This window comes from Corvus hawaiiensis, chromosome 16 (assembly GCF_020740725.1).
Source record: "Corvus hawaiiensis isolate bCorHaw1 chromosome 16, bCorHaw1.pri.cur, whole genome shotgun sequence".
NCBI lineage: Eukaryota > Metazoa > Chordata > Aves > Passeriformes > Corvidae > Corvus > Corvus hawaiiensis.
Genome location: NC_063228.1, coordinates 10,017,955 through 10,036,058, shown reverse-complemented (window position 1 = coordinate 10,036,058; position 18,104 = coordinate 10,017,955). Strand labels below are relative to the sequence as shown.

Here is an 18,104-nt window from a genome sequence, read left to right as displayed (position 1 = left end):
CTCCACTAACGTGTATCTTAGCATTTGTTAACGTCGAACTGACTGGATAAAGTGCATGAAGTGACAGTGTCAGCACAAAGAGCCCTCTCATCTACACTAAACACTTATAAAGCCTAATTTAACTGTTGAATCTCATTCACCTTAAGTAATCCTACCTGCATTAAAGAAAGCCTAATATAATTCTTTTTTTCTAGCATTTACTTTTTAAATAGAGTTTTCTAAACAGCTGCTTATTTGTTATGGCTCAAGCTCCTTACTCTATGTACATCCAGAATTTCCTGTAAGCACAGGGAGGAGTTCTACCCTTAGAACTTAAAAGCCAGATTTAAAAATGCAAATGCAAACCATCACCAAAACAGAAACATGAAAAAATGTAGAAGTCGTTAGGACCAGCCGGCTTTCCCACATGTGCTTGATCCTACACAGCAAGAGTTTATGAAGTTCAGAAGTGTACATACCTCATCAAGATGTAAAGATGGTTTTAGCTAGGGTCACTTCATGGACGTTTTTAACCTTTTGGAAAGAGAAATCAATACCCTGAATTGCTGAATAATACACTTTTTTGTAATTGCTAACTTTAACAGTTATAGAGCCAGGAGTGTTTTATGTCTATTTTCACCCATCTCAACTTACTCAAAGATGCAGGCTAGAGAACAGGTTTGCACAAGTCAGAGCTAATAACATGTACTTCAATATTTAAAAATAAAAAAAAAATCAAAACCCAAACAAAATAACCCACCTCTATAGGAATAGTGAAGATTTCAAAAGAGATCTTTAATCATGAAAAATATTCATATGGAAATTTAGTTCATATTACTGACACAAGTGAAATAAACAAAACAACAAACCAATGCAGAATGCAAGGGGACAAAGCTCTCAAAAAAATCTTACCTTTTGCTTCAGTCAAAAGAACATACATTAACAAATGTCAATCCTGCTTACACAAACTAACTTTCCAGTCAATATTTGCTCACAGACATAGATACACACATTATATTGCCATAAGTAATTACAATGTCAGGTCACTTTTCCAAAATAATCCTTTTTAAGAGATAACCCTGAATTTATGAATTAGCAACAGAATTCAAGAAGAGAGAATGATAGGAGCTATTGATGAAGTCTAACTGATCTGAATAAAAAATTTTCCATGGTAATCACCATATTTTCCAAGACACAAGAAAATTCAAGTAGTCTTTGCCTTCAACTTCAGGAATTTTGGAACAAACTCTACTGTGAGACTGTGTATAAGGTAGTTACAACTTTACATGTAAAGAAGATTGAAATAAATGAAGTACTTTCAACATCAAGCTTATCCAGGAAGGACATTCCTTTGGCAAACTTAAGTTGAGGAACACATTGCTAAGTATGAAATGCTAAGTTTGAAAAGAAAAAAAAAGAAATCGCTGAAGCAGTGCAGAAGACAGTGATTTTAAGGCAGGCTTGAAAATACACAGAATGCTCAGGACAGAATAAAGAAATTTATCTGACCAAAAATAGGGTGAGATGACTGTATGAGTTTTACATGGCTATACACGAATGCGCATTTTTTTTTTCAACAGAAAATTCCTTTTTCCTTCATCCTCCAATTTGGAATCAGCTGGTTTAAGAGTAACTTACCTTAAAGCTTTTTTGTATGTTTAAATTAACATAATCCACCATTTTCACTGCCACGTACATAAAGAAGAAAAGCAAAGTTTATTCAAAAATGTCCATTTTTAGAAGCTAAACAACTCAAAAGTTCCAATGCCAATCACTGCACTTGTGTCTCCAGACGCTTTATCTCTGTAACCACAAGATCAATGTTTATAACTGGGTTAAAATACAAGGCCCAGTAAAACAAACAATTGCAGACAAACTGAGGAATAAAAGGCCAAAAAATGGCAACAAAAAGTCCCTGGGTTGAGACTTTCCAGAAATGTCTCCACATTCTGTGAGGAATAGTCCTGTGAAAAAGGAAAAGGAAAGGCTTAGAGGAACTTTCTGGTTTGTTTTTACCCAGTTCTAAGAACAGCTAGTAGGTGCTGCAGCTTTAAATTACTTAGCCCTTACTCGGGTACCTGTAAAAACCACCATTTTGCACTTCAGGAAAAGCTTTCTTAAAACCCAGTAGCACCAGATTTAAAGAAGAAGCACTGAGTCAGTGCACTTAGACCCCAGTGCCCAGCAGGTTCCAGTGCCACATCCCAGCTCTTCCTCAGGTTGTCCCATGTCTCCTGTGCTGTTCTGGGCACGTTCTGCCCTCTATCGGCTGGCAAAGGCAAAATCCACTAAACACCAAAACAAGAATTTCTCCCATACAATTTGCAAAAACTGGAAATAAAAGGTCCCACCAACTATGAATATTAATATGCTTGAATTAAGACTGAGGTAGAACAGAAATTCTGATAAATTATCAGAACTAGTATCAGTATAACTAAACTTACTTAGGATTCTGAGGACTCATCCTGTAATAACTACACTGTATCATGACTAAATTCTGATGCATTTCGTTCTGAGCTGACAGCTAATACCAGACACCATAAGAAGCAGTTCTCAAGGTAAGGGTTAATATCTCCCAGTGGTTAAGAACATGCCTGTTACTGTTTCCGCATTTGCTACATCTGATCAGTAAAACCACCTGTAAGAAACCCTTGGAAGCATTCACAGAAATAAAGGTACTCAAGAGCAAGCAGTAGCACATGTGGTAATTCAGATTCACATGTTGTTATTAACCTCAGAGCTCAGGTTAGACACTCACTTCAGTGAGCAACTGTGAAATTGTAAGACTGTTTATAAGGCCATGTACTTCCTACCCTCTTCCACAAGCTCAGTAAGACTTACTTTAATTCTCTTCTTGACCAGAGCCTCCAAAAGGACAATAATTCCAAAACAGAGAGCAACATGGCATTTACAATTATAAATCTTGATGTCCAGTAGTGCACATCTAGCCAATCCCAAGCAAATTCAGCTATCAGCTGGTATGGCAAAAATAAATACTTTACAATGAATTCTCTCCATTGCCTCCAAGAAGGATCTTTAAGGTCCTGTAAATTAGGATAAAAAGACTGTTAATCAATTTTCTATTAAACAAACTTAATACTGGCTTATTTCCACTAGTCTTCCGTTGAAAAGCTAGGGGTTTTGTACACTGAAAACAGTAATTTATCTTTATTATACTTGCTAGTAGGTAATACTGTAATGCAGTAATTTCCACTAGATTAGAACATCACAGCCAGCCAGACCCAATAATGCCATTTGTTAAAATACAGGTAATTTGAGTGAAGAGCCTTTCTGTAGTCATGTGAACTTCAGAAGAATCAGTCTCACACATTTGAAGTCTAAAAGCCTTGAATCAATCCTATTAAAGGTAATGGTTCCAACAGTGGTGATTGCATACAATAAAATCAAGGAAGCACTTACTCTCTAGGGTTTTTGTTTTTAAAGTTGTAGTGTAAATAGATGAAATGATGAATAATTACATCATGTGTTTTTATGCTGCTAGTCTTGAAATGCCTATAACTAATGCAAGTAGCATATTTAATGTTCTGAATACTTACTAGCAGTTTTGTGACAGTATCTTCATACTTGTCTTCAAGTGGACAAATTGTGTGGATGAAAGGTAGGAAAGCTTCTGCATAATCAAACAAATATAGGTATAACATACTGAGTCTTGGAGAACTCTTCATTGCATACAGAAGAAAGAGTGATTTTCCTGGGTTTACGGCCTATAAAGGTATCAAATTATCAAGTTTCAATCAGTGAAAAAATAAAATGAAAGGGACATGCGAGTTCTTAGATTTTCTGACAATCATTTTTCAAAGGATTGTTTTTCAAAACAACAGTTCATTAAACTGAGTAGTTTTTACACAGGTAATTCCACTACCTTAACACTCCTCCTGGCTTTAAGAGAATCTTGTTTTAAAGACATTATTTTTAAAATAATCAATATACATGACATGACACACTTATATAAAATTTACCTTATATTCCCAAAGGTTCTGCGGTGGTTTAACACCTAAAGTTTTCACACATTCCAGTTCTGCCATAATAGCTCTCCTATGGTTACTGTTCTCTACACTGTAAGGCTCTTTGGTGAAATCCTCCTCAGTCAGTGTTAGGAGGAGTCTACAAAAGCAGAAGAATTCAGAAGGTAAACAGTGCCTATTCACCAAAAAAAGATAGGACTAACAAATACACAACCGCATACTGAAACATTAAGCTACTGATACAAAGTAGCACCTTTTGGGTGAAAGAATCATAGAATACTTTGAGTTGGCAGGGACTTTAAAAGATCATCATTACATTCCATATCAAGAGTTCTACCCCAACTGCATCTCAGAGCCTGGGTTTTAAATTTCCTTCTTTTCCAGCTTCCTCTTGCCTGCTTTCAGCATGGCTCTTGGGTGGAATACATATGCATATAGCACGTGCATGTTTCCATAAGAAAGGAAAAGTGGAAGGGGTGGATAATACATCAGTAGAATTTTACTCTCAGTATCACTTCAGTCTGCATCGTCAGTGTTTTAAAAAGTTCTTCAAAAATTGTCAGGTAGCTTGGTAAGTATCTACTACTAAAAGTTTTCAATGGCAATTGGTAAAACGTCTTCTGAAATTTATTCTGATACATCTACAGAATATTCCCACAATCTATGTAACAAAGTATGGTCATTTCACAACAAGCCATCCCTAATGAATCTATCAGTAGTCCAATCACATGATAGTTGTCCTTGACCATCAGGCCTCTCACCTTCCATTTACTTTCTCCAGTAAAAATCTTTCTTTGTAATGTGAAGCCCATGGGCCCAGCTGCTCTAACCAGAGTATCACTTCCTCAGCAGTCCACTTAGCAACAGGCTTGTGGACAAGAAGATCATCTTCAAATTCTCTGCTACTCCAGTGATAGCCAAGTAGAACTACCTACAGGTAGATTACAGAGATAAATAAACAAAGATCCTTTACCTGCAAAGCAAATACATTAATGATATAAATAAACACACAGTAAGGGGCTTGACATGTAGAATCTTCCTTTTCATGGAGACTAGAATATTCATAAGAAAGTATCTTGAAGTTTTATCCACTGACTTCCATTTGCTGTACACTGCAGTTGTAGCTCCTGACAGACAGCTCTGAAGGCCACTTTACTTAGTCTGCCCAGCTGGAGTCTCGTCTGTCCTGACAATCTTTTTTCTGTGCATGTAATTTAAGAATATTTGACTGCATGCTTAATTAAGCAAATAGGGAAAACCAATCAGATGAAACTTACTGCTACACAAGTTAAAGCTGTCAGAACGCCTGAGAAAAACCCTCCTCCTCGAGGATTAATTCTTCTTGTGTTTGGAACTGTCGGCATCTGGTCATTCCCATATTTTTGGAAAGTTGCTAAGCTGTGTGCTACATCACTGTTTTGTTGAATATCTTCTTTTCTTTGTTCAATGGCATCAGAAAATAGCTTTTCAATAACATCCCTAATAGGAAAAATATTTGTCATTATACTGTAACCGTTGAGGCTTAATATTCAGAAAAGGGACTAATTTTTGGATTTGTGTTTTCCAGTCTCTACTGAAGACTACCATCTTTGAAAGCAAGAAAAAATTAGTTATTAAATCTTAGTAAACTTAAAATTATATCAGTCACAGCCAAACAACATTTTCCTTAGCTTCTAAAGCTAAAATACCACATAACTCCCAAGTCATTTCTTAAATAAAATTAGAATTCTGTGTGCTACTGGCAAGCCTCAATTATTGAAAAGTGCTAAGCAAAAGACAACATAAAAGCCTACCATCAATCCTACCATCTATTTATTAAAATATTATTAACCCCAAATTAAGTGTTATTAACAAAACAACTTGTGGGTAATTCAAGACGTCAAAGAGATGTTTCTAGCTTTGTTCTGCAATATGATCACATTTCTTCCAATAAATAGTACCTATTACAGAAATAACTACACAATTATCCAAGATCAATCTAACTTAGAATTATTAGAAAACAACCAGCTATATTAGAAGGCTCAGGATCCTGCCTCTCCATCTCCCAAAACATTTAGAAGGGGGGGAAAGCCCTCCCCCCAAACAAACCTCCTCCCTCAAAACAAAACCAACCAACCCACCCCTTAATTCCATGTACTTGAATAATTCATTACAAGTGCAGAAGCTGAAAGCTTTTGGGATTTAAATTTTTGCGACAGTTCAGATTACCAATAAACTAAGAAAATCTGCAGCAAGCTCAAGAAACCAGACAGCTAATTTCCGTGGTTTCATTTACACAAAAATGGCATTCACAAAACAGTTCACTCACCTGAGGAGGATGTTGACTTTGGGGAATCCTTCCCATTTTTCTCTGCATTCAGGGCATTCATTCTTCTTGGACGATACCCACCACAAGGCCAAGCAATGCCTACAGAAGCTGTGCCCACAGTTCAGGGTGGTGGGATTGACCAGAATGTCGTAGCAGCAGTGGCACAGGAACTCACTGACTGATATCTGCCGACCGGGGCCAGGAGTAGCACGTGGCTCAACTTTTGCCCTCTCTGTTTCCCCTCGTAAACTCTCATCTTCTTCCATTCTCTTTTATGCCTTACACAAACAGAAAGCTCTCTTAGATCTTCAAACCAGGTAAGGCATTACTTCTGTAAAGCAACAAGAAAAAAGCTATTACAGAAGTTTAGAATTGTAAGCAATGTGGTTTATCATTGCACCGCTTTTGTCACTCGGATGGTTTTAAACTTTTTAAGTAACTCAGCCCCCCCCAAAATGAAGCATGATCTACTTTTTCAACAACACATTCACTGCTAACTACAATCAAAACCAGATTCTAGATGTAAATAGCTGGGGTCAATCTCCTGGTACTTTCTTCTCCCATGTTACAAAATACATGAAAGTGAAACAAAATAACTCACTATGATTCACATGACTTTTGACAGTAGCTTTAATCAAGGTTTTAGCAAAATACACCAGTCAAAGGAAATATTATTAGAAAATACCATCAGAGGATACAAAGATAAAATACCAATATAATGTAATGATCTAATTTACTTCATCTCTCTTCTTTCCAAGCATATGGAATAAAACATTACTAACAAAGGTCAATGCTAGACATTGCTGGGCAACGTTAAAAAAAAGAGAAAAGTTTGATCAACCAAGTCATATGCTTCAGAATCATAAAGGATTGATCTGCACACCTTCTCAAAGGTCTGAATTCCACATTAACTTTACTTGTAGTTATTTTGTTAGTATTACAGAAAATGCACAGATAAGAGGAGTTTAAGATGGTTCTAAGCTTACCAAAAATTTAAACCTATTTGCTTGATGTTCCTACTCCATTCTCTTACACAACAGTATATAGTTTCTTAATAAAAACACTGATCCAGATCATTCACTCATCACTCATGGTATGTTAGAAGATACCAAGAACTAGACAGTTTTCTCCTCAGGCACTAGCAAACCAAAATATGATTACACTCTCCACCATGTGGCTCCTGCTTACTACTTAACTTACCAACTTGCCATCCAGATCAAGCACAAAGAGGCAAGCATGCAAGCAGGTAAAGAATAAAAATTAAGAAAAAACCTCAAGAACAGAAACCAATAGTTCAACAGTGAAACTAAAATCCTCAGACTTACAAACCTGCATTTCCCTGGCAAAGCACAGGCTGCTGGCTTTCTAAAACACAAACCTGAAACAGCACTTATAAATGGAGAAATAAAAACATGATTTTGCACCTAAAAACATTCTTCTAGTTTTCCTGAAAGACAGAGGCACAGGACTTCTGTGGAAAATACAGGAAAAATATTTCACCGCTCAGTCTGCGCCAAGTAAGAGCCAGCAGCAGAATAATTCTCTCCTCTCCAGTCTCTTCCCAGCTTCAGCTTCCTGCCCTCCGCGCTGCTTCCTGAGGCGCGGCACGGCCGGTGCGGGCCCGCGGCCTTTCCTGCCCGGGCAAGGCAGTGCAGGGTCGGGCCGGGCCGGCGCGGGGGCGGCCCCCGCCCGATACAGCAGGAGGCTCGGGCCCCGCACGGCCCGGCTGCAGCCACGGGCTGAGTAGAGACCGGGCCAGGCCCGCCCTGCCGCTTCCGCCCCGCCCCGCCCCGCGAGCACGGCGGCACTGCGGCTCCTCCGTCGCCGCAGCCGCTGGGCGACACCATGGCCGCTCATCTTTTTTATTTCAAGCGTTTAAAATCACCAGACACGAGCACTGCTACACTCCCGTTTCTGGGAATACACGCACTTCCATATTCGTGAGAACTGAGGTACGTGTGCTTACTGTGCACTACGTACCCAGGTAGCCTTCCTTCGCAGAAACTCTTCAAGGCTGATTTTACAATAAAGATTCGAGGTGTATTCTCAGAAGTAAATGAGACTTTCAGGTGCTAGTTTGATTGCAGTGCTAACGCAGCCTGCACAGAAACTATTTTTACCACATAGGAGTCTATCTCTCCACACGTTCACAATACTTGTATCAGTCTCTGTTCCCTTACTGAAATTCTTTTTGACTAGTCAAAAAAAAGTTTCACTCTCTACAACACCCTGACAGGAGGTTGTAGCCAGGTCGGGATGGGCCTCTTCTCCCAGGGTACAAGTGACAGAACCAGAAGACATAGTCTTAACCTGCACCAAGGCAGGTTTAGGTTGGACATTAGGAAAGGGTGATTAGAGATTGGAATGGGCGGCACAGGGAGGTGGTGGAGTCACTATCCCCGGAGGTGTTTAAGGACTGGACGTAGCACTGAGTGCCACGGTCTGGGTGATACGGTGGTGTTTGGTCACAGGTGGGACTCAATGATCTCAGAGGATTTTTCCAACCTAATCGATTTTGTGATTCTGTGAATTTTTGAAGTACCTCTGAGATGTACTTTTTCACTGTTCAACACAGTGACATTTTCTTGAAGATTTTGTTCCAGTTTGATGCAAGCTACAAGTCCAGTTCAAATGCCATTTCAGTTAATTATTCCAGCCTATTTCAAAAAATAAAATAGTAGGCTCTCATTGTTTTCTCTCCTGTATTAGCCAATTTTTTCCACAGAACCAATCAGCAAATCGTTTAACTACCCTAGCATGAAAGAATTCAACCTCTTCTAGATCTGAGGGAGTTCATCTAGATCTACCTTGGTACACAAGGTGAAAATGCAGCCCAGAATACTCAGGCCTTGTTCTAGATTATAGTTTTTTACTACTTTTTTGTGTGTGTTTTCACTTAGCTTCACATTCAATGTTCAGTAAAGTAACGGAACATACAAATGGTTGATAGTCTGTGCAGCAGACTTGAATGATGTGAAAATATGGCATTTCTGTTCTAGTTTATAAAACTTTTGACATCTAAAAAAGCTATGGAGTCTCAAAACTAACTGCCTGTATTGCCCTCTCCCACTTTTTTCGATGTTCCTTCTGCTTATTTAACAATACATACATGTTGAAGTAACAAATGTTTAATCTGTAAGACATAGTACTTCAATTCCTATTGAAGTACTTTATTACAGTATCTTAGTGTTTAATGTGCAGTTTCTTTTGTAGGTGAAGGAAGCAAAGAGTTCCCAGATTTGTCAGCTACTTGGGGGAAAATGTCAGGCTTCTAAAACAGCTTTTAAAAATAAATATAAAATAAAACTTTAAAGTGCTATGAGCACTTTAACTAGAAACTGCAGAAATGCATATTAAAAACCTGAGGAGTAACATGAAAATTTTAGGCTTCAGCCAATTTACTGCAAAATAAAAACATCTCTGCAATTTTAACTAACATCTTATTGTGAACCATTTAACCATATTAGATGATTTGCTGGGAATGTCTGTTGAATAAATAGCTTATACTGAAAAGGCAAATCTTGATACTGAAGAATCTTTAAAAGCTCCCTCCACTAATGCCTGCACAATTATTTATCTTTCTCTGTATACAGAAATTACCGCCCCCCCCCCCCCCCCCCAATTTGTGGGGAATTTTTCATTTGTTTTCATTCTGCTGGAATTCTGGAAAAGATGCTTCATGAGCCGTGTGAACTCCAGCCCTGCAGCACACACACTGAACTCTTGTGCCCCCCGTGCCCATAGCTCCTGCCCTCTGCCCTCGTGCAGCACCTTCTCTCTGGGGCAGGTCTTCCTCCCACAGCGCTGCTGCGGGGACATCCTGCTGGGTGCTGAGCTCTGCTCTTCCACAAGGAGGTGTCAAACTGCCGCTTGTAATAGGAAGACGCTTCTTCTGCAGTAAGCCAAGATTTCCAGTTCCCCTGGACTTACAATCATTAAGGCATCGTCCCGAGCAGTTCTCCACCATCCTCCCGGTGTCTCCTAGGCAGATTCCTATCTCTTCCTTGCTGGTGCTAGTTACGCATTTCTGGCTCTGAGAGCGAGGCCACATCTATGACATTTCACTACACCCCACGGAACTGCGGCTGGTGTAAGACTTCCCCCCGGGTTGCAGCCACTCCGGTCCCCCTCAGAGCACACTGCCTCCGGCCGAGGGCACCGTTCAAAGCTGGCGGCGCCGGGCCCGCAGCCGGCCAGGGCGGTGCGGCCCTGAGGGCTCCGCCCCGGTAGGAAATGGCGGCGGCCCGGGCTCACGTGCGCGCTCACGTGCGGCGCGCGGGGCGGTCCCGGAAGCGCTCGGCGGCGGCGGCGGCGGGCGGTGCCGGGCCGAGCTCCGGCGGGCGGGGGCGCGGGATGGAGGTGATCAGGAGCAGTGAGTGACCACTCGGCCCTGCGCCCCGAGCTCTGCGCCGCTGGCGCATAGCTGTCCCGGTGTTCCGGCGTACCGGCTTCCTTGCCCTGGGCAGGTGGCCGCTCCGGCCTCAGCCTCTCCTTCATGGCGAAGGGGTCCCCATTCCCCCCCTCCCCCCCCAACCCGTGAGGCGCAGCCCTGAGCGGGGAGGCGCGGCCCCGAGGCTGAGCGGGCGGCGGGAAGGCCCCTGCCCCGCCGTGTCCGGCCGGCGCTGGCCGCCCCTGCCCGCCCGAGGGGCGCCGGGCTGCCGGACGATGTCGATTGTAGTCTCAGGTGTGTTTTACCCCTTTACCTGCAGATTTTAAGGATAACCTAAACAAAGTGTATGAAGCCATTGAAGAGTCGGACTTCCTGGCCATCGATGGGGAGTTTTCAGGTACAGTCACACCTGTTTTGTGATTGTGAACTGTTGGCAGTGTCTGAGGGGGGGTGGTTTGACCTCGGTGCCCGAGTTTGCTCCTATGATGTGTCTCAGGGTTGGCTTGAAAAGCTAAAGCTGAGGCTACCACAAAGTGATTAAACCAGTTGTTACGTGCGCGATAGCAAGGCTTTGGTCAAAGATACGTGTCATGCTCATGCTGCTTCTGCTCCCACAGTAATCTTTCAACATGACAACTGATAATTGTTGCAGCTGAGGGTGAAAAAACCAGAAGGTGTTGTATGCATCAGGAAAGCAATGGATTGGGATAAGTGAGGGTGGCCCTACAAATGTTTGGACATGGAAAGGCAGCACTAAGAACTTGTGTGTTTTTGAAACCCAGAGGGTACATGCAGCAGAGAGATGCTTCAAATAGGTACTTTGCTTTTGGGATGCAGAGTTCACTTCATCCATGAGACACAAATGTGAGCAAGACTAGGTTTTCTTACATGAGGTGCTTGTGGAAATACAGTTGTTGCATATTGGTTAAGGTGATGTAAGTTATTCAATGAATCTCTGGGCAACACTCTTCGCATTTTTAGTTTTGCTTTGATCCTGCGTTGTGTTGTGAAGCCCATTTACATTAGGGTACTGGTAGGTCTTGGCCTGTTACTGGTATGTTGAATAGGAGCCAGAATGACAGAACTTTTGCAGAAGAGCTTTGCTTCTAGAACACCGCCATTAAAAGGAATGGGTTTTATGCAGTAGTATTTTTCTCAACTGAAATAATTGTAACACGTACTTTTAAGTGAAAACGGTTCTCTTAAATTACTGGTTGTTGCATTTCTTTGCTGTGGTTAATTTTGAAAAGCTTACTCAAAGAAAAATACGTATTACTTTTTCAGGGATCAGTGATGGGCCTTCAGTTAGTGCATTAACAAATGGCTTTGACACTCCAGAAGAAAGGTATCAGAAACTTAAAAAGGTAAAGTGTTTACATGGACTAAAATGAAAACTGAACCTGCTTTTGGTGCAGCATCTTGTGTGTGTGACCAAGAGGAGGAAGAGACATGGTTCTTGTCTCTTTGTGGAATGGAAGTGCATATTAAAGTCATCTTGGGCCAATAGTAAGATGATTAAATAGGGATGAAAACTAGTTGAAAAAATCTGGTGTGTAAAATTGCCAGCAAAACAAATATTGGTTAAGAAGATTCACCTTACTTAATTTTGAAATTGAGAGAAATCATATATGGATGCACCCTGATAATCTTTAAATGTGTGCGTATTTTATTCTTATGCAAAGTTTTCCTTTCCTTTACAGCATTCCATGGATTTTTTGCTCTTTCAGTTTGGCCTTTGCACTTTTAAATATGATGACACAGAAGAAAAGTATGTTATTCTTTTAATTCTTGTTTTCTTAATTGGGGATTTTCTAAAGTAATACAGATAAGCTGTATTGATATGTAACTTGTCTTTTCTACAGGTATATAATGAAGTCATTTAACTTCTATATTTTTCCAAAACCCTTTAACAGAAATTCACCAGATGTCAAGTTTGTCTGTCAGGTTAGTAGAAAAACAATTAAATTTTGTTTGGTTAAGGTATACCCAAAACAAACTTCAACTTTAAAGATAGAAAAATGTAAGTTTCTGGGTTGGGGTTTTTTTTCTTATTAAAAAAAAATAAGCATCAGTTAAGAGCAATCCCAAAAATGAGCTTTAAGATAATATCCTTGACTTCAGTTTTTAAATCTTGTTATGCATTGCATTGTGTGGTTTCTGGAATTGGAGATAACGTTCCAAACCTGGCAAGATAATTCTATTTTTTTCCCCTTTCTCATTGAACTTCCAGTTTCCTTGCTTTTTTAATCCTTTGTTCTCATCTGCTTATCTTGCTTTCACTGCTTCCCTGGCTATTGCCAACATTTTTCTGGTCTCAGATTTGTTCTCCTGAACCACATTTTGCTTTCTTTAGTTTCCTCTCTCCACATAGTTTGTTCTTTCATCTTTAACCCTTAGCATATTCATTATTTTTGTACTTTATGGAATTTGAAAACCAATAAGAAAAGTAGCATAGGCTAAACTCTCAGTGTCTTCGTTAGGGTCACAAACTTGGTTGTTCTTGGCTTTGGACTCTGTGTAATTTCTAAAAAAGCATGAAGATAACTGAACTGATCTTTAATGCCACAGCTACTTTTGCCAATTGTAAAGCCTTTTTCTCTTGTTGCAGAGTTCAAGTATAGATTTTTTAGCAAACCAAGGATTTGATTTTAATAAAGTTTTTCGCAACGGTGAGTTGTTGTGGTTTTGTGGTTTTTTTAAAAATTTCTTTCAATGTCTGCAAAATTTATGATGACACCTTTCATTATTTTCCACAAAGAGAAAGAAGGCTGCCATCCATGACACTGTCTTAACTCCTAATGAAGTTCTTGAATTACTCTTATCCAGTCTACTGTTGTGCTGGTGGTAACTCCCTTCCTAAGAATTCATTGCATAGTTCAACAGAATGGAATTCCCACTTACATGAGAGCTTGGTTGTTTATTTTTGTATAGAGGCAAAGCATGAATAGAGAGAGTAACAAGGTATGGAGCTGTGTAATACATCAGTGGTAATGTCTAGGAAAGGAACCAGTCCGTTGTGACTGGGGCTGCTACAGATCTGCTGTTGAAGTGATGCAGATAGCAAGGATAGAAGTGCTCAATACTTTTGTGGTGACCTGCAGCTCTGCAGTGCTGGGGCTCGTGCCTTGTGCAGAGGAGGCTCTTTAGTGCAGTGGTTCCAGCTAACCTGGCATGTGCTGGATGCCTGGACAGACACACATCTAGAGCAGATGACTGAAAGGGAAGGGTTTGATTTCAGCCTTCAGGGGTGTAACAGAGGCAAATGCTTGAATCCCTACACATCCCTAATTTGTCTCTAATTATGATGAGCTTTCACTTTTTTTGTTAGGAATTCCATATTTAAATCAGGAAGAAGAGAGACAGCTAAGGGAACAGTATGATGAAAAACGGTCTCAAGCCAATGGTGCAGGATCTCTGTCATACATTTCTCCTAATTCCACAAAGTGCCCTGTAACAATTCCTGAAGATCAGAAAAAATTTGTTGAGAAAGTAATGTAAGTAATGCTGTTTAATGTACTCTGATGTTGTTAAAACTAAAATGTGAACAGTAGTAACATTTTCATATGTTGAAGACATTTCTATTAGTTCACTGTAACAAACACTGCTCTTTTTGTTTTGAAGCATTTTCTTGTCTTTTGGGAGGGGCTGTAAATGTTCAAAAAATCAAGTAGTAGTTATAGAAGCAAATAATCTGTTTCTTCCAGGGAACAGATAGAAGACTTATTAAAGAATGAAGAAAGTGAAAGTTTGGAACTGGAGCCATGTACAGGGTCAGTTTCTGAAACTGCATCTCTTCGAAAAAAATTTTTTTTTTTTGGTCATACAGAATTGGGGGAGTGATAGGGAAGAATATGTTTACTTGGGTTAACTGTAGCAAAATCTACATTTGATTAATTTTTGAATGTTGAGAAAATGTGGTGATGTATACGGGTGTTGTAATTTATTTTGAGCTGTATCTTCTGCATGTAGTGGTAAAATATTTAAGTATAGCCAAGAAATGTCTTGTATATGTGAGCTGCCTTTTGTTACTGTTGAAGTGTTCCATAAGCGTTGGAGATGCATTTTATAAACAAACTTTTCAAATCTGTTGAGCTATTGGTTGTTCACTGTTGGCAGTGTATGACTGTTTCTAGTAGGTCTCCTTCCCAAAAATCTAATTTGCTTTGGAGAGTAGATATTTGGAGAGCATGATTATTTAAAAAATTTTTTTTAAAAATTGAATTTAGAAATAGTACAGCATGGTGAAGCTGGGGATAAGGTACCATCACTGTATCTATACAGAGTGACCATGACTACAGAATACTCTCTGAGGGGAAGATATGTGGGTAACTGTAAAACATGGTGTAAATGCCTTTACAGCTTGGCAACTGAATATTGGAATTCAGTAAATCTCTTCCTAGCCTATAGGTTCTGATTGCAGTGACTCTTGCTTTAAAAAATCTTCCTACAAACGTACATTTCGAGTCAGCTTAAACTGAAAATCATTACTAGGAAACACTCTGTAAAAGGATTGTTAGTAACACTATTGTCTTTTGGTTTTAGATTTCAAAGGAAATTAATTTATCAGACCTTGAGCTGGAAGTAAGTTACTGGTAATACTGCCTTACTGTATATTTTTAGTACTTTTGGTAAGAAATCTGGGTAAGAGCTGATCTACTTAACTTTGGGGTGATTCATATAGACATTTTTTTTTCCCTTTAACAGACGACTTTTGTAATGTTCTGAAGATAAGTTACATTAAACTTACTTGTGATGATTAATGTAGATATTTTAAATCTTAGTATTTGTTTTTTCATTCCTATGTAAAATCTCTGAATAGAGCAGTGCAGCCTAGAGTTATGTAACAAGTGCAGCATGCTAGGTTTTTACTGAACAGAAAGTGCATGTGCTTATACAGATTGTGGACTTTACCTGAAAAAATAGTAACTCTGTAGTAGGTACCTGAAAAAATAGTAACTCTGTAGTAGGTACTGGTATGGTTATAGTTTTCTGTTGGATGCCAAGCATAAGCAGTTCTGATAACTTAGTATATTGCCTAAATATATCCCTTAAGGCCTTAGGAGAAACTATAAGGCTGTAGAGTAAGATTTTCACTGTTATGACTGCAGTAGTAAGATGTGGAAAATACACAAGTCTTTTTTTTGTATGTTTAGTTAATTCAGTGCTGCAGTACTGAAAGTGGATAAAATAAAGCTTCTCTTTATAAAATGGAATCGCAAGAAGTGAGCTCGAGAACTAACCTGAAGAACAGTGGAATTGTTTTTGACAATTTTTCAGTGTCTTTTTTTTAATAGATCAGTAAAATATCTATTGCTTCCTGTAGTATGTAGTTTTATGTTTGTCCGACACTTATCCTTGCGTCTTCCCTGAGTGGATGGAAGAATGTGTTCTTGAGTTGTGTTTTTTTTAACATTCAGCAGTATTGCTGTACACGAGTATACTCTGTGTGTGTTGGAGAGAGAAAGCCAAGCTGTGAAGGTAGCATGGAGATAATTAAAGCAGAAAAGAGTGAAGTTATTGACTGCCCTTGTGTCCTGACCTCTTCACAGCTCATTTTCTGTATTGAAGTGTTCTCTTGTGCATCAGTGTTTTGATGCATCCAAGGTTTGTGGCATGAGGCAGCTCGTAAGTGAGATTGAGGCTCTCAACTGTGAGCAGTCAGCGTGGAGAGGACACAACAGTGTTTGGAGTGTGCTCTCCAGTACTAATTTTAGGAGGAGCCAGAGGACAAGGAAATTTGCTGGTTCTGTAGTGGTTGCACAGTTGTGGTTAGTTTATTATAATGAGATGAGAGTAATTGCTACTGGTTTAGCAGTAAAAGGCACTATTCTCTTACTTTTGCTATCAGTTGGATGCTCTGTGGCTCTGTGTATGGCAGTACTTTGGAAATTAAATGTGACTGTAGTGGCATGATGCAACCCTGTAGCAGAGGTGATGACATTTGAGTTAATAATTCTTATTAAAATCTACTGCTAGCAGAAAGTTCAGAGTTGTTAATAAATCCCCAAATAACTGATGTATTAAAGGCATGCAGTCTTGGGGCTGCAAGTAAAAAAGAGCATTCTCACCAGAATTTTTGGTTTGGATTTCTTGAAAGCAAAGATTCTAGATTGTGATGAAATATCTAGATGATGTTTACTTAATATCACTAAAGTAAGAAGTTACAGGTTCCATAACAATAGCATGGGAAATTGTGTAAATGCTAGTTACTGTTAGGTAATGTAAGGAGCCAGTTAAACTAGCCTATTGCTTCAAATTTTCCATTATTAGAATTAAAAAGAGATTTGTGGTAGTTCTTTTGCACCTAAGACTTACAGTAATAATGAAACATGAAATTACTGAATCACTCTTGTGGTTTCAGTATGCTAAATGCCAAGCGAATAGCTATTGATATTTTCTTTTCATTTGTTTTGATGTAGGTATCCGAAAGGTATCCATGTGGAAACGCTGGAATCAGATAAGGTAACTAGGCCTGTTACTGCCTCTAACATTTGTTCTGTTTAAAGGAAATTGTATTTCTCAATTTCACCATCTCTCCTGACTTTTAGATCTAACTTGAGCTTTGTTATTATGCAAATGGAGAACGTTTTAAATGGAATACAGCGAACTAGTTCCTAAACATTATATCTGACCAACATGTATGGTGGGCATGTATTTGTGTGGCATAATATTACTTTTTAAACAGATAATAAAGATGTTTTAAAGTACAGTGGATCTGATGTTCAATATTAGGGAAAAGTAGGCTGTGATCTTAAAGGAAAAACAGCAGCATCACATGCTGTGTCCTCACTTCCCATCACAGTTTTCTGCTTCAAAAGGTATTTGGCACAAACTATTTACAAGGAAATGCTGATAACCTTTTTTGAGAAGAAAAAATTGAGTTTAGGAAAAATTAGGTTTGGTGGATGAATCAAATACATCGTTCTAAAGTAGGCTTCTGGGAGTAGGTGATAATGTGGTGCCTACAATAGAAACAGTTGTGTTGCCAAGTAACTGCTGTTGAGGTATGACAGTTTTCTTTACAATGTAAATTTACAGCAACTTGCAGCAGCCTTAAATCTGAACTTCTCAGAGTCATTCCTTAAACGATTCATTTTTTGCTTTAGAAGGAGAGATACATAGTTATTAGTAAGGTAGATGAAGAGGAACGAAGAAGAAGAGAGCAGCAGAAACAAGCAAAAGAACAGGTAAATAAATTCAATTTCATTTGTTTATGTGAGAGGGGTAGGGTGAGAATCTTTGACTTCTCTCAGCAATGCAAAAATGCGGGATAGGGTTTGGTGTCGTTTCCCTTTGGTTTGCTGTGGCTGGCTGAAACTGATCTTCTAAATTCTACCAGATAACTTAGGCTTTGCAACAGAGCAAAAAGAGTTGCATGGCACTCTAAAAAATTCTAAAAAATCAGAATCTGTGGAGTACTGAATGAGTATTCTGGAGCAGT

The 18,104-nt window shown here is 39.2% G+C and overlaps 2 protein-coding genes across 7 annotated transcripts in view; one reads left to right on the top strand and one right to left on the bottom strand.

Moving 5' to 3' along the window:
• Positions 1-753: 753 nt before the first annotated feature.
• BFAR (bifunctional apoptosis regulator) lies at positions 754-10,505 on the bottom strand. 5 transcript variants are annotated; one of them, XM_048320778.1, is made up of 8 exons: positions 10,204-10,505; positions 6,274-6,604; positions 5,243-5,444; positions 4,727-4,896; positions 3,960-4,104; positions 3,537-3,704; positions 2,821-3,023; positions 754-1,943 (listed from the first exon to the last, which is right to left on the bottom strand). In XM_048320778.1, the coding sequence occupies exons 2-8, from the start codon at positions 6,537-6,539 to the stop codon at positions 1,751-1,753; spliced, it is 1,347 nt and encodes a 448-aa protein (XP_048176735.1). In that variant the 5' UTR covers positions 6,540-6,604; positions 10,204-10,505; the 3' UTR covers positions 754-1,750. The 5 variants fall into 5 exon arrangements, with proteins under 5 accessions (XP_048176735.1, XP_048176737.1, XP_048176734.1 ...); XM_048320780.1 differs by lacking the exon at positions 10,204-10,505 and adding an exon at positions 10,045-10,197; XM_048320777.1 differs by lacking the exon at positions 10,204-10,505 and adding an exon at positions 7,698-8,021.
• Positions 10,506-10,566: 61 nt separating this feature from the next.
• The window catches only part of PARN (poly(A)-specific ribonuclease), a 48,047-nt gene continuing 40,509 nt past the window's right edge, over positions 10,567-18,104 (top strand). The window contains exons 1-11 of one of the 2 annotated variants that reach the window (XM_048320888.1): positions 10,567-10,645; positions 10,983-11,060; positions 11,948-12,027; positions 12,364-12,431; positions 12,526-12,607; positions 13,272-13,332; positions 13,992-14,157; positions 14,368-14,433; positions 15,206-15,244; positions 17,083-17,125; positions 17,770-17,850. In XM_048320888.1, the coding sequence (XP_048176845.1) occupies positions 10,627-10,645; positions 10,983-11,060; positions 11,948-12,027; positions 12,364-12,431; positions 12,526-12,607; positions 13,272-13,332; positions 13,992-14,157; positions 14,368-14,433; positions 15,206-15,244; positions 17,083-17,125; positions 17,770-17,850 (783 nt within the window). In that variant the 5' untranslated portion in view covers positions 10,567-10,626. The remainder of the gene's footprint in view (positions 10,646-10,982; positions 11,061-11,947; positions 12,028-12,363; positions 12,432-12,525; positions 12,608-13,271; positions 13,333-13,991; positions 14,158-14,367; positions 14,434-15,205; positions 15,245-17,082; positions 17,126-17,769; positions 17,851-18,104) is intronic. The other variant, XM_048320889.1, reaches the window with a different exon arrangement.

Bases quoted from the DNA above. Each gene is read 5' to 3' on its own strand.
- BFAR (XM_048320778.1), bottom strand. From the start codon at position 6,539: ATGGAAGAAGATGAGAGTTTACGAGGGGAAACAGAGAGGGCAAAAGTT. The intron at 4,897-5,242 runs GTAAGTTTCATC...ATCTACCTGTAG, and splicing joins CAGCTTTAACTTGTGTAGCA to GTAGTTCTACTTGGCTATCA. The intron at 1,944-2,820 runs GTAAGTCTTACT...CCTTTTTCACAG, and splicing joins TGGTCAAGAAGAGAATTAAA to GACTATTCCTCACAGAATGT.